At 37.5% G+C, this 14,726-nt stretch overlaps 1 protein-coding gene across 1 annotated transcript in view; it reads left to right on the top strand.

Moving 5' to 3' along the window:
- The window catches only part of ninaC (STKc_myosinIII_N_like and MYSc_Myo21 domain-containing protein ninaC), a 109,102-nt gene that overhangs the window by 70,740 nt on the left and 23,636 nt on the right, over positions 1-14,726 (top strand). The window contains exons 17-19 of the mRNA XM_069841932.1: positions 8,528-8,817; positions 10,903-11,052; positions 13,101-13,210. Of these exons, the coding sequence (XP_069698033.1) occupies positions 8,528-8,817; positions 10,903-11,052; positions 13,101-13,210 (550 nt within the window). The remainder of the gene's footprint in view (positions 1-8,527; positions 8,818-10,902; positions 11,053-13,100; positions 13,211-14,726) is intronic.

Below are 14,726 nucleotides of genomic sequence, written 5' to 3'. Positions count from 1 at the left end.
CACGCAGTATAAACTATAAACAAAACTGTCAGAAATGAGTTTGACTGATGTACAAATCACCATAAGTATGCGAGAAACAATTCAGATTCACATGCAAGAAACAAACCTAACATAACCTATTCTCATACAGAAACACATGGTTGTAACGCCAGTAATTTGACAAATGAGGACATAAAATATTTTTAAAATAAATCTCAGTTACGAAACAGTGTCCGAATAGGAAAACATTGTTCACCCAAGTTGGATGGAAGAAAATGAATGCTTTGTGTAGGTAAGCCTGTTTAATGAATTAAGGTCACAGTAGACCAGAAAGGAGAGGGGGTAGCAAGCAACTACAAGGGATTGCACGTCTTAGATTCGATCATTACATTTCGAAGGAGCCATTATGGCAGGGGAAAATAGTGCAAGAAGCTATCCCCCTCCACCCGCAGAATTCGGTGTTAAGAATCTATGACTCATGTGGAAATGTGAACGGAATGAACCAGGATAAAATTTGCTCCTTCTTAAAATTGTTTAGACAGCCTCATTCACGTTTTATTTCATCCTTTGCAAGCCCACATAAGCCTATACCTGTGTAAGTTGTTTTCCTGATTCTTCCAAGTCTTGATTTAGATACGTTTGAAAAGCATTAAGTTCATTACATCTACATAAAAGCAGAGTAACTCTAAATACTACAGGGAAGTGCCGAAAAATAAATTCAACTGTCTAATTAAATTAAATATGCAGGCATTTGGGACGTAAAATTAGTTTTTATCAATTTTTGTCATTTTTCTCGTAACTTGTCATTTTGACTTACGTCAGTTTGGAATCCACCTCTACAATAATTATGCTGACGGACTGAAAATAAACTAGGATAAAATATACTGAAAAATTGAAGACTAGACATTTAAAAAACGCTGTGACAACCAATTTTTTAAAACAGAATAAAAAAGGGAAGATAAATGTCGCAGAACCAATACCAGTAAGGAAGGTTTAATCATTAGGAAGTCCCAATCTAATTAATTTAGTTTCTACCTTCCTTCATAAATATGCAAGGTCTATGTTACATGATTGGAAGTTCAAATAAGGCTGAATATGACACAATTCAGCTATCACTCCGTATTACTGTAATAGAATGGCGAGTAGAAGTGAAATAAATAATATTAAGTACAGGTAACGTGCAAAAAGGTAAAAAAATAAAACCAAGGTGAAGGAGGTAGATATGAAGAAAGGAAGAAATGGTGAACATTAAGACAAAGAAACTACTGAATAAAATAATCCAATTTCACGGCAGGTAACTTGTGAAGTGTTCACCTAATCTATTATTGTTACTCTTCTCTAAAATTAAGTTTACATTTGAAATCAAATACAGTGCGTATAGGTTACTAACTGGATCCGCAGGAGAAATGGCAAACAGAACGCGGGGACTCTAGAAGTTGTGTTGATATTGTACAGGTAGAGTCAATGACCTTGGCCGCATTGAATGGTGCAGGGTGAGAGAGCGAGAGAGGGATGTAATATTCCTACGTTCAAAGCAAGCTCTTCACAGCACCAACTTTACATTGTTGCCGAGTCGAATACTGCCGCTGCGGAGCCAGTTAGTATACGCACTGTATAACTTACTATTATAAAATATCACCAGAAAAGACATTGTTCCCATTGCCATATTCATCCTTTTTTAAGAAAATGCATTGTGGACTATCACCTATTCTTATTTAATAAAATTGTTGTTCCTTTAATTTAAAAAATTCTGAAGTCTTTAGTCCAGAGCAATTTATTTGAATTCAACGAAGATATTTAAGTTATTCCTTGAACTTTTATTCTGGACCCAAGAACAAAAATGAACAGGAATTTCTGTATTACGTAAAGCAAAACCAACGTAATGACATGGACGTCTCCTATCAATTTACCTAGAACTGTTTCATAATGCAATAATGAGTTCATTCACAGTGTTTTTGCCCAAGGGCAGGTCTTTCACTGCAAACCCAGCATTCTCCAGTCTTTCATATTTGCCTTCCTCTTTGTCTCTTCATGTGATCCATATATCTTAATGTCGTCTATCATCTGATATTTTTTTCTGCCCCGAACTCTTCTCCCGTTCATCATTCCTTACAGTGCATCCTTCAGAAGGAGTTTCTTCTCAACCAGCGACCCAGCCAATTCCTTTTCCTCTTTCTGATCAGTTTCAGCATCATTCTTTCTTCATCCACTCTTTCCAACACTATTCTGTATGTCCACTTCACACGCTCCATATTTCTCCATATCCACATTTCAATGCTTCTAGTCGCTTCTCTTCTCTTCGTCGCAATGTCCATGTTTCTGTCCCATATAATGCTACACTCCACACAAAGCACTTCAGTGGTCTCCTAGTTCTTTCTCCAGAGGTCCGCAGAAGAGTAGGCCCTAGTATTTAACGTAGGCTATCCTACAGTGAGCTACGTAATAATATAAATCACTGAATGAAAGAAGTGATTTCGTAAAATACGATATTTTTCCCGAATGAAAAATATAATAAAACTGAACAGAAATTATTATTTTACCATGGACCAAATCTGTGGTAAAACGGTTTAAATATACATTACCGTAGCTCACTGTAGCTGTCTCCAAGTAAAGTATACGTGTTTTGTACTATTTCTGAGTATACGAAAGTGTGTCAACAAAAACAATGTCCACCGCTGTACAGTAACGGTTAGCATGTTTGACTGTGAAACGAGTGGGCCCAGGATCGAATCCTGGTTGGGATAAGTTACCTGGCTGAGGTTTTTCCGGGGTTTTCCCTCAAGTCATTAAGAGCAAAGGCTGTGTAACTTTCGGAGCTTGACCCTGGGACTCATTTCGCTGGCATTATCACCTTCATCTTACTCAAATGCTAGATAACCATAGCAGTAGCTATGGTAGGAAGACTAACAATAAACCATGATAAGATGTGCACGGCAATTATGTTTGAAAATATAGCAATAAATTAATGTAGGACAATTATTGAAGACTTTTATTTATTTTATTGGGTTATTTTACGACGCTGTATCAACATCTAGGTCATTTAGCGTCTGAATGATATGAAGGTGATAATGCCGGTGAAATTAGTCCGGGGTCCAGCACCGAAAGTTACCCAGCATTTGCTCGTATTGGGTTGAGGAAAAACCCCGGAAAAACCTCAACCAGGTAACTTGTTCCAACCGGGAATCGAACCCGGGCCACCTGGTTTCGCGGCCAGACGCGCTGACCGTTACTCCACAGGTGTGGACCTATTGAAGACCACCTCGGAATAAGAATGTAATCAAAAAACTGTAATTAATGTTTCGGGAGAAAGGAAAATAATTTAAGGGACATCCTATTTCATTAGGCCTACATTTATTATCACAATTATTTGACTAAACAAAGATATAAGATTTTTTTTGCTTTTAAATGTAATAATTCATTGTTATAAATAAATGCTTCAAAATTACTTTTTCCACCTAGATCACATATTTCAAGAAATTGATGTTACATCCTTTTTCCGGGGGGGGGGGCTTTCAATTATGCTGAAAGACATAATAAACCACAATAAAATATTTTCATATTTAGGCGATTACTCTAAAAGTTGGCAACAAACCAGGATATGATATCAGGGCAATAAATTATTATATTGAGGGAATAATAAGATATGCATGATAATTATGCTGAATGGTTCTAACAATAAACCAGAATAAATGTAAAAGCATGGATGTCGTAACAGAAGTATCATAACCTCTGGTTCACTTAAATAGGAACTGAATTAACAACATTGATCTACTTACATGAAATTCTCAGTTGGTATCCTTTATCAAAGATGGATTTTTTTTCCTCTTTTATAAATGAATAAATACACATTTATATAATTCACAAATAGTAGACCTATACAAGTTTTGTCTTATAAAATGAACACCGCGAATTAATCGCAAATTAATTCGTTAGTAGGCCCTAAGCCCCTCCGTGCCCGTGCATTGCGTTAGACCGTAACAAGAGACAAAGAACGATAAAGAGAAGTGATACTCATATCTCCATTCGGCGAAGTCAGCAGTCATGAGTAGTTCGCGTACCGGTTTACATGAGCTATGACTTTCGAGAAAGGGGAGAGCTAGTGTCAGCTGATTGCCTTAGATAACGTTTCCTCTGTAAGCAGAGGGTTGGATTATACTTGTAATACGTAACTACGCGATATGAAAACAAGCTACTGTATTCTGAAATTATTTTCTTACCTTAAAAATCATTTCCCTCTCTTGAGTATGAAGCACTTCAGAAGAACCAATTTTACTGTTTTTGTTTTTACTGGAACCCTGCTCTTCCATACTGAAATTGTGATTATATTTGACCGATATTATTTAAATTACGAATGCAATATGATCTTAACTGATTCCCTACTGAGGAACGACTGACAGATTTCTTCCCCCCCTCCCTTTGCAATGTGCTGTGTGCCACTGCGCAACCAAAAGCCAGAGCTCAAGTTTTAACGAACAAGCCGCGTCTGTGGTTCAAGTGCTAGGGCGCGAGTTCAATCCTCGTGCAGGTCGTGATGAAATTTGTGACAGATAAAGCAGACGTTGCAAAGTGTTTTTCTCGAGTACACCCGTTTCCCCTATCATTTCACCGACACTCTCCATCTTCATCTAAAATTTGCAATAGTAAAATTAAGCTTGAGGGTGTACGGGTTTCCGATGTTGATACAGAAAGGGCTTGGGGCTCCGGATCCCTGGGACTTACTAGGCTACTTGTCCGCGAAACGTGATCTGGCTCATCAGGGACTGAGGCAGAATGGCCCACCTGTCAGCATCGGATTGACAAATCCCACCTGTCGGACTTGGACAATCATCGCGGCGCACAATGGGCCAAAGCGTGCCAAATGTATGGACACATCCCGGGTCCAGCCCTCGTGAAGCCAGCCAGCTCTTCTCTGCTCCAGCTGTCCATCTCTGTGTTAGCAAATGCTACCGTATTTACTGCGATGTTATAATTTCTTCTATAAATAAAGCTGATTTCCCCCAAACAAAAAGAAATAATATAAAATGACAAAGGAATATTTTATTCGTTTGGCCTTAAGGAATTGCTCTGAGAAGTTACTGTGATTGAACACTTTCCTCTCTATATAATTAAAATTTGTAGATTAGATATTCAACCAAAATAGTTGAAGCTGGAAACTTATATTATTACTCATACTTCTAATTATATTTCAGTTCTTTGAATGTAAATTACCATTCAATGTAGGAATAGTGTAACCTTTATTCGCACCAACTCTATTTGTAGAATTTTTTTTTGTCTCCACGTATTACCGTCTCTAATGCCAGATTGTAGAAATTAATGAATACTTGTTTTACACGTGACGTTGTAACTGGATACAGCCTTTGTATGTAGGGTAAAGTTGCTTAATGCCGTGATACCTTTTTTTTTTTTTAACTGAATGTCAGTCAAGCTTTGCCGTTCGATCATAGCGACAGATATCTTTCTCGAAAGAGTGTATATTTCACCTACTTTTGAGACATCGGTGAACTTCATAGCAAGGTGCCCAATTCCGTGATATTCACCGAAAAAAATGTATCACGGAATTAGGGGTATCACGGCATTAGGCAACTCTACCCTACACATCTATAAATACATAACCTAGTAAATAAAAGGTGGAAATTACAATATTACAGTAAATCACAGTAAAACAAAATCAGTTACACTGACTACTTGTTTTGTTTCGCCATGTTCATTGCCTTATTCGTGTTCAATGCTACTGGCCTACACTTCATACGCAACTACACTGTTGCGAGTTGCTTGGTGACTTTAGGTAACCAAACGCAGGACTCTACTTATAAGGTCTGATCTTGTGCAGTCTCTAACACATTTGAGAAATTTCATTTCAGTCGTCTGGACTCTACTTTTGTCCTGGGTTTTCAGAATCCATGTTTCGCTTCCATACAAAACAGCAGGGACAATAATTTTATAGAATCTCATTTGTGAGTCTTTTCTACATTGTCGTCCTACAGCTCTTCTAAAAGCTCCACGCATTCTTGAGAAGTTGATGAATTTGTTTTCGATGTCTTTATTACAGTTGTGCGTGACGTCACATCCGAGGTATTTGAAATGTGTTATTTATATTAATATAACGTTGTCTAGGCTTATTTTGAATCTTATAATATCTCTGCCGTGAAAAGCTACCATTAGGGCCGTTGTATTGCAAAATTTGAAACCTTGACCGACGTACAATTTATTCCATTCATGCTGTCACGTTTTGAAGTTGTGTTTACATTCAGTACTTCATCCCCTTTCCACTACTATGCCAGTAAGTACGTATAGGCCGACAGAGATAGCCATTCCTATAAGCAGTGGCGTGCTGCTGCACTCTGAAATGTTGGCATACATCGCAAATGAGTTCTAATTCTGTAGTTACTGCTCTAGCATGAACACCACTGAACAGCGGAATACACAATAAAGACGAGTCAAGTCGCACGTGCACGGTAGAGATAGAAGACGTAATTCTTTTGTGGTTACTATTAGAGAATGACGGTATTAATGGAATCCAGTGTACCATAATCAGGCCTCAGCCCAGGGTACCGAAACGCATAAAGTTACTAACTTACGGATGTCTGTGTTGTGTGGATCGAAGGAATGAGAGATGGAGCGTGCAGTTACTCTTTGCCTCAACATGTAAACTTTCAGTCATAGTAGGGTATAAAATAAATATTCACGTTCACAGATATGATATAACAGTGCATTTCTAGTGCATAAAAGAATTGCCTGTACACGTCTTAATAATGTAACATAATCATTTGATTTTCTATATCTGATTTTGATGTTGAAGGCCTGTCTTTATTTTGTAATTTAATATTTTCCATGTGCCTTTCGCTATTACGCTGCAGTGTTTTTCAAAGAATCGAGTTCTAGCTGTTCTCATGTCTTTTTTTGTACAATTTGTAAAATGCAGTGTTTTTTTCCTACTTTAGTAAGAAAATATTCTTTTTCGAACTTCTCTACAAGTTTGTTCTAAAAGTTAGTGCTCTTAATTTTCGACATGTTCCTCAGTACTGTGAATTATAAAGCAGTGAAATTAACATTAACACAAATATGGATACATAAATAATAAAATAAAATATACTTGTTTAGTCACAGAATCTGAATTGGGTATGATAATCGCACGGACCCACGGCAAGCACCAATAAGAAAGACAGTAATGCACTTTGTTACGAAACAAACTGTACTCTCGCAGTGCCACGGTCATGATATCATTTATACTCCGTGCGTTCCAAACTTCAAACAGGTGACTCGGTAACTCTAGACCAGTGGACAGCATTTCTTGACTCGCGAGTCAACCCCTTAACGTACAAGCAGGTGGAAGGGTAAGGCATGATCTCCCTCCCCTGAATCATCACTTGTTCATTCCAAGGTACACAGTGTTCAAGTGCAATAGTGAAGGTATTTCTAGCCTTCTCTTATACCACCCTCCTCCTACCTTCTCCCTTTCTGTGTTTTCCGGGTTGCATTTTATATGACATCGTCTTTGCCGAACTCTGCCCTAGACCGAGGCCTGACCATAACTCAGGATTAACACGCAAGATAAGAAATTCTTTAGGAAATTGTGTATAGTCCGGGTCAGCTTACTTAATACCCTACGGGTGAAACCTAACCATTTCCCTCCCATTACTACATAATCTAGTGGATTATGGTGATTTTCTAGTTTGCAGGTTGAATTTTCTTTTACCAACTTCGTTTCGAATTTCGGTACTGAGAAATACTACAACTGGTAGTGATTTTATAACTGTTGTGTTGGCAGCAGTGACACAAGTTGTCAGTAGTTTAAATTCTGAAAATTCAAATTGCTCTAGATTTCTGAGCCCATTACTGGAAGCTAGTGAAATTTGAACATTACTAATAATTAATTAATATCAGTATTAATATTAATACATAATAGTTATTGTATGTGTTGCTTTGTGTTGCGGTTACAATTTCAAGATTAGAGTCAGGTAAATAAATATAACATATTTCGTGTGATACATGTCCTTGAGTAATCGATAGAAATATAATTTCACATTTTAATTAATTTCTTTCGTGTTTAGACTTTTATTACAATAATGGTTTAAATATTCTAAAGCATACATTTCAAAGTGGCATTCGTTTTCGGAATTCATACTAATCATTTCACGTGATCAAAAAAAACCTACCCAGTACATGAATTTCATGTTGTCAGACAAAATACATTTTAATATTATATCATACACTAATCTACTAACTACTAACATAATGTGCGAGAGGTCCTGAAGAAAAATATACTCTTTCACAAATTACTGAACCTTTTAGAAAACACCTCCCCAACATAAAGATGAGATGTGGTAAATAAGCAAGACTCGTTATTGTTAATACTATATTATTATTATTATTATTATTATTATTATTATTATTATTATTATTATTATTATTATTATAGTACATGGAATTGTGTGATTTTATCCTCTTTTGGTGATATCTAGTATTAGTTGGCAACAATGAAGAATCGGCCAAATTAGTCTTTTAGGAATTACTCTTACGTGATCCTCGGTATATGCTGTTGTCGCAGAGATGGGCGCGCGAGACGCAAGGACGGTTTTCGCAGTCGCGCCAACTGCGCACGGCGGCGGCCACCTTCCGGGGCACGAGCCTGGACATCCTGCGTGGCCTTACTGTGGGGCCTAGCAGCGGCGGCTCTCACTTCGTGCGCTGCATCCGCTCCGACCTTGCTGGCACGCCCCGTGGCTTCCAGACCGACGTCGTGCGCCAGCAACTCAGAGCACTGGCCGTCCTTGACACCGCCGTCGCCAGACAGAAAGGCTACTCGTATCGTGTGCCGTTCCCGGAGTTTCTTCGCAGGTACATAGCAATTAAGCCAGACATGTGGAACTCGGATACATACAGGACGACCAAGGTACACTGCTCCGTCGATATAGGAAAAAGCCAATATTTACCTACTTAGCCTATAATAGGCCCATAACACGCCGAGCAAGATCCCTGCAATCGGCAAGCATCATTTTCAGGTAGAGCATGAAAGTCAAGGAATTTTATGGGCAGTAAAAAAAATCGATCATACGAGAATGGGTATTTAAGAGCTGTTAATGCCGAGGGAAATACCTGTCCTTCACCAGAAAATTATCAATGAATTCATTATAAAAAGTGAATCTGATACAACATTAATATAGACGACGTATCATATTTTAAATAAATTAAATAAATGCATAAGTAAATAAATAAATGAGTAAATGAATAAATAAATAGACAAGTAAATAACTAAATAAATAATTAAATAAGTAAATAAAGATCCAGCAATATGTTTAGTATTTGCGCCGTTTTCAAAGCGTTGAATAATATTTACTTTGTCAGAAATACTCAGACGTGAACGTGTTTGTGACATGATGCCTTAAGGCTGGTTCACAATAAACCGGGAACGGAAACGACAATGAGAACGAGAACGGAAATATTGTTAAAATAAATGTATTTAAATGTGGGCATTCACAATTAAGTATTGTGAATGCTCACATTTAAATACATTTATTTTAACATTATTTCCGTTCTCGTTCTCGTTGTCGTTTCCGTTCCCGGTTTATTGTGAACCAGCCTTTACCGGTATACGTGGGCTTGGATTCTCGACACAACAGACCACGTTGCACTGTATTGCTGTTTTCTTTAGAATCAAACCCATTCTACCAAATCGGCGGAGCAGTGCAATACATAGATTGATTCAAAAGCTCTTAGCCGTAAACGTAAACGGATTTATATACACTAAAAGTTAAGTATCACAGCGAGTACACTAGACTGTATGTGGCAGGAGTGTGTCAGAGAGGGTTCGAAAGGGCTCGTGGGAGTTCTTTGTAAAATATTTATATTTGTTTCGAGTCCTTTGTTAAAATAGCTCAAGACGAAAAATCAACCAAATGAACGCACTTTTCCAAATTAACCGGCTCCTATTCTACTGTATATTCTGCTGAAGACATCGATTGAAAATATAGGAATTTTGCAGCTTTTGCACTATTTGTTGGAAATTTTCTGTAAACTAATTATGATTTCCGTGATTTCGTGGATAACTTAGGCCTAAGAGAAAATAACAATGTCACTTTGACATTGACTATAGTTAAAACCAAAAAATCGCGAATTCTATCACCATTAGCAGCGCGGAAGCTGAAAGAGGCTTCAGCGTAATGATATTAGCACTTGTGAAAGAAGTAAGCTTGCAGTCTCCCTTTGTCCAGTTTAATGACTTAAAATTACTGGAAAATCTATGAGAGAATGGGACGCAGTCCCGTTTGTGCCATTCTGGTTGAGAAATCATCGTCTCGCTACTGACACTCAAATGTGTCCCTCAGCTGAGCTGAACTAATCGGTGAGCAAAATGGCAGTTTGGAACCTATTTTAAAGGTAAAAGTCGTTGTTGTTATTATTATTATTATTATTATTATTATTATTATTATTATTATTATTATTATTATTATTATTATTATTGCGAAGTGGACAATGTTTCTCCCTTCCCCTGCTATGTATCTCTTCGCTGGCCACCCACTCTTTCTTTTTTGTGGGCCCTTTGTTAAAGTATTGCCAACACACCCCTGGTATGAGGTGTTCTTGGGAGGGTTGTTAGGGCCTGATTCACAACACTCCAAAATCTAACAAGAGAACGGGATAACATGGGCATCGGGTGAACCGCGCGCTGACGTGAAGTGGCGCATAAGCCACTCACTGAATGACAAGAATGGAATCTAAAAGGTATAGGGACATGGCTTTATGTTTATAGACTATACCGAGTAAAAATAGTATAAATCCGGACCCTAAACATAAGATCTATTTATTACCAAATTAAGTAACAGACAAAGATCATTCTTCGAAATATAGTGCAGAATTTTCTAACGCAATCTGCCATATTTCATCCAGTACGCTACTTCATAACGTGATTTGATTAAATTTCAGATACAAGTTCCTGGCTTTTGATTTCGACGAGACCGTGGATATTACCAAAGACAACAGCCGCTTGTTGCTGGTGCGTCTGAAGATGGAGGGCTGGGTCATTGGCAAGAGCAAAGTGTTCCTGAAGTATTACAATGAGGAGTACCTGGCTAGGTAAGACAAGTCTCGCAAACAGCACATTTCATTTAATCAACAAGCATAGGCCTACTTGTAACTTAAACACGAATCATTACTTCATCTTACTATTCCACTTGCACACATACTGTATATACGATTAATCCGTAATAGACATATAAGTTGTGATCAAATGCACTTCGTTCATGCTTAATTCACGACCATGTCTTTCCCCTCCCCCACCAAACACGAAGCCCAAAACCTTCTTGTCATCTGCATTGATTCTGCATTTTTAAAATATATTATTATGATGTACCGAAGTACATATGATATTTCCGTGCAGATATTCTGCGTCATCATATGATGAAAGATAAGTGGAACGGAGAAAATTCTCTCCGGCACCGGGATTTGAACCCGGGTTTTCATCTCTACGTGCTGATGCTCTATCCACTAAGCCACGCCGGATTCCCATCCCGATGTCGGATCGAATCCTCTCAGTTTAAGTTCCACCTCTTTGGTTCCCTCTAGTGGCCTACCCTCATGCACTGCGTCATAGATGTATGACAGTGGGACCATGTCCACATACATGTGCAGAGATGCACTCGTTATGAGCGACTAAGTGGCCGGAGAGAATTTTTCTCCGTTCCACTCATCTTTCATCATATGATGACGCAGAATATCTGCACGGAAATATCATATGTACTTCGGTACATCATAATAATATATGGTATGCGAATAATCACTCAGTGATTTAAGATGGCGCTTATTCCGTCGGATCCCGGCCACTTAGTCACTCATAACGAGTGCACCTCTGCACATGTATGTGGACATGGTCCCACTATCATACATCTATGACGCAGTGCATGAGGGTAGGCCACTAGAGAGAACCAAAGAGGTGGACTTAAACTGAGAGGATTCGATCCGACATCGGGATGGAAATCCGGTGTGGCTTAGTGGATAGAGCATCAGCACGTAGAGCTGAAAACTCGGGTTCAAATCCCGGTGCCGGAGAGAATTTTTCTCCGTTCCACTCATCTTTCATCATTTTTTAAATGTATTATTGAAATTATCAAACACAGGAAAATCGCACGCTTACAATTCCAATCTAGGTAAATAATATTGTAACACTTCTCATTACCAGCTTCAGAATCTCCTGCACGTAATACACGGACACACATTATCATGCAATAAGACTCAGTCGCTAACTTCCTCGGTCTTTTGTTCTTGGTCGTTGCACAAACATTAATTAAGATTTTTGCCTATGATTTTCTAAGGTTTAGAAATTAAGAAACTTCATCTGTTTTGGACAGACTGTTTGCCATAACCTCTATCTTCGGATGTGATTTAAAAACAACCTTTCACGCTTGACTCGAGGTTTTCCTCAAGGATACAAGAGTGCTTACGATATAGCACCCAGAAGCCAATTCGAGCCTGTTAATACATAAATTTCATTCAAACGCGAGATGAAACAAACATATTTCATTTAATCACATCTGTAATTATAAATTATATACTGAAATAGAAATGCTTGAAGTGAGTCGCCTAAATCGGGAAAATTTTAGAACAAGGATTGCACCTATCAAATTACATCTTAAAATACTAAAAAGAGCAGATTTGTCTGCGTTTGTCGAATGCGCATCATTATATTTACGAAAAGGCACTTTTCAGTGCCAATAATTTATTTTGTCTGCACAAGGTTGGAATTTTGAAGTAAGAGGGAAAGGGTGCAATCCATGTTCTGGAGTTTATCCCCTAAATCAAACTGAACTTTATCCAAAAATCTGATTTGTCAGAAAAGACAAAAAACTAGCGCAGTTAGACTCCACAGGGTGATTTTACTACTAAAGTTAAGGCAGATAATTTCCAATTTGGCTCCAAATGAGCAGTTTATCACATTCTCTTCAAAATTCCGTACAGAAACATACCACAATCCCATATTTCATAATATGAAGAAAGTGCAGTTTGATTCTAGGCGACTCAAGTAGGGTATACTACCAACAAGATGACATGTAAAATCGGGGGCGAGAGAACAAAATAGGCCTACTTAAAACTTAATTTTCCTTTTTTTTTTTTTTTGTTTTGCTTAGGACATATGAAATCAAAGTGAAGAAGATCATAAAGGTGCAGACAATGATGAGGGCATTCCTGGCCAAGAGGAACGTCGCCTCCAAGCTTCTCAAGTTCCGCAGGCAATCTGGTAAACAAGACTCCACATCAGAGCAGGAAGTGCCTGCCAGTTAGGCAACACCACTACACTCTTTTATCGTAACGAAGGACAGCATCTACAATTCAATTTACATGCATCATCCGAATAATAGAGATGACATAAACAGGTTTCATTTGATCACATTTTATAATTATAAATTATACCCTGGAATATAAATGTTTCAAGTGAGTCGCCTAGAATCAAAATGCACTTTATGCAAAAATCTGATTTGTCACAAAAGACGAAAAACTAGTGCAGTTATACTTCTATAATTCTTCTTTTCGGGACTACAATTATATAATTCAATCTCTCTCTCAACTGATAAAAATAAAAATAAATTACATAAACATCCAATAGAGAAGAGTTTTCAAAATTCAAAAAAGAATTAAACAAAAACTTTGAATTAATACATTGCCATATTTGGTTCTTGTATCATAAAATTATTACATTGCAAGTTGCAATACCAACTCCAGTTACTATGAAACACACAGACTTAACTTACCTATCTTAAGCCTTGATTTTTCTGAACCGACGCATACGACGTGCGAGGCCCGCCTCGCACAAATCCGGACTACACGAGAGGTAGTGAGTGGTTTCTATAACTGCGAGATGCGAGGTCTGCACACCTCGCAGCCATAGAAACCACTCACTATCTCTCGTGTAGTCCGGATTTGTGCGAGGCGGGCCTCGCACGTCGTATGCGTCTGTTCAGAAAAACCAAGACTTTAATAAAAAATCATAGGCGTGTGCAGTTAAATCAATTACAATGTTTAAGCAATAAAATTATCAAAACTAAGATCGTTGTATGCAGTCCCGTACTCCATGTGCGTAGCAATAACACGGCTATTTAAAAAATAATTTTGACTACATGCCTCCAACAAGCTGTAAAGTTAAACTTACTGCGTATTAAACGTATACCTGTCTTTTCTTAAGTTATATTCAGTTTTTAGGTAAGTGGCACTGTCAAATGTTATAGCTTCTTCATAAATTATGACTTTCATTAATGTAGCGAGGCTTTGTAGAGAAACTTACGGGTATTAAGCGTACACCTAACTTTTTCAACACTTTTATTTAAGCTTTCGGGTAAATGACATTATCAAATTTTATATATTTTTCATCAATTTTAACTTTTGTGAATATAGCGAGGCTTAATGGAGAAACTTACTGGATATTTAACGTACACCTGACTTTTTCAAAACTTTTATTTAAGCTTTCAGGTAAATGATATTGTCTAATTTTATATTTTTTTCATGAATTTTAACTTTCGTGAATATAGTGAGGCTTAGTGGAGAAACTTACTGGATATTTAACGTACACCTGACTTTTTAAAAACTTTTATTCAAGCTTTCAGGTAAATGACATTGTTAAATTTTATATACTTTTAATCAATTTTAACTTTCGTGAATATAGCAAAGCTTAGTGGAGAAACTTACTGAATATTTAACGTACACCTGACTTTTTCAAAACTCTTATTTAAGCTTTCAGGTAAATGATATTGTCAAATTGT

Source organism: Periplaneta americana, chromosome 12 (assembly GCF_040183065.1).
Source record: "Periplaneta americana isolate PAMFEO1 chromosome 12, P.americana_PAMFEO1_priV1, whole genome shotgun sequence".
NCBI lineage: Eukaryota > Metazoa > Arthropoda > Insecta > Blattodea > Blattidae > Periplaneta > Periplaneta americana.
The sequence above is the reverse complement of the archived record's forward strand: the minus strand, read 5'-3'. Positions and strand labels throughout refer to the sequence as shown.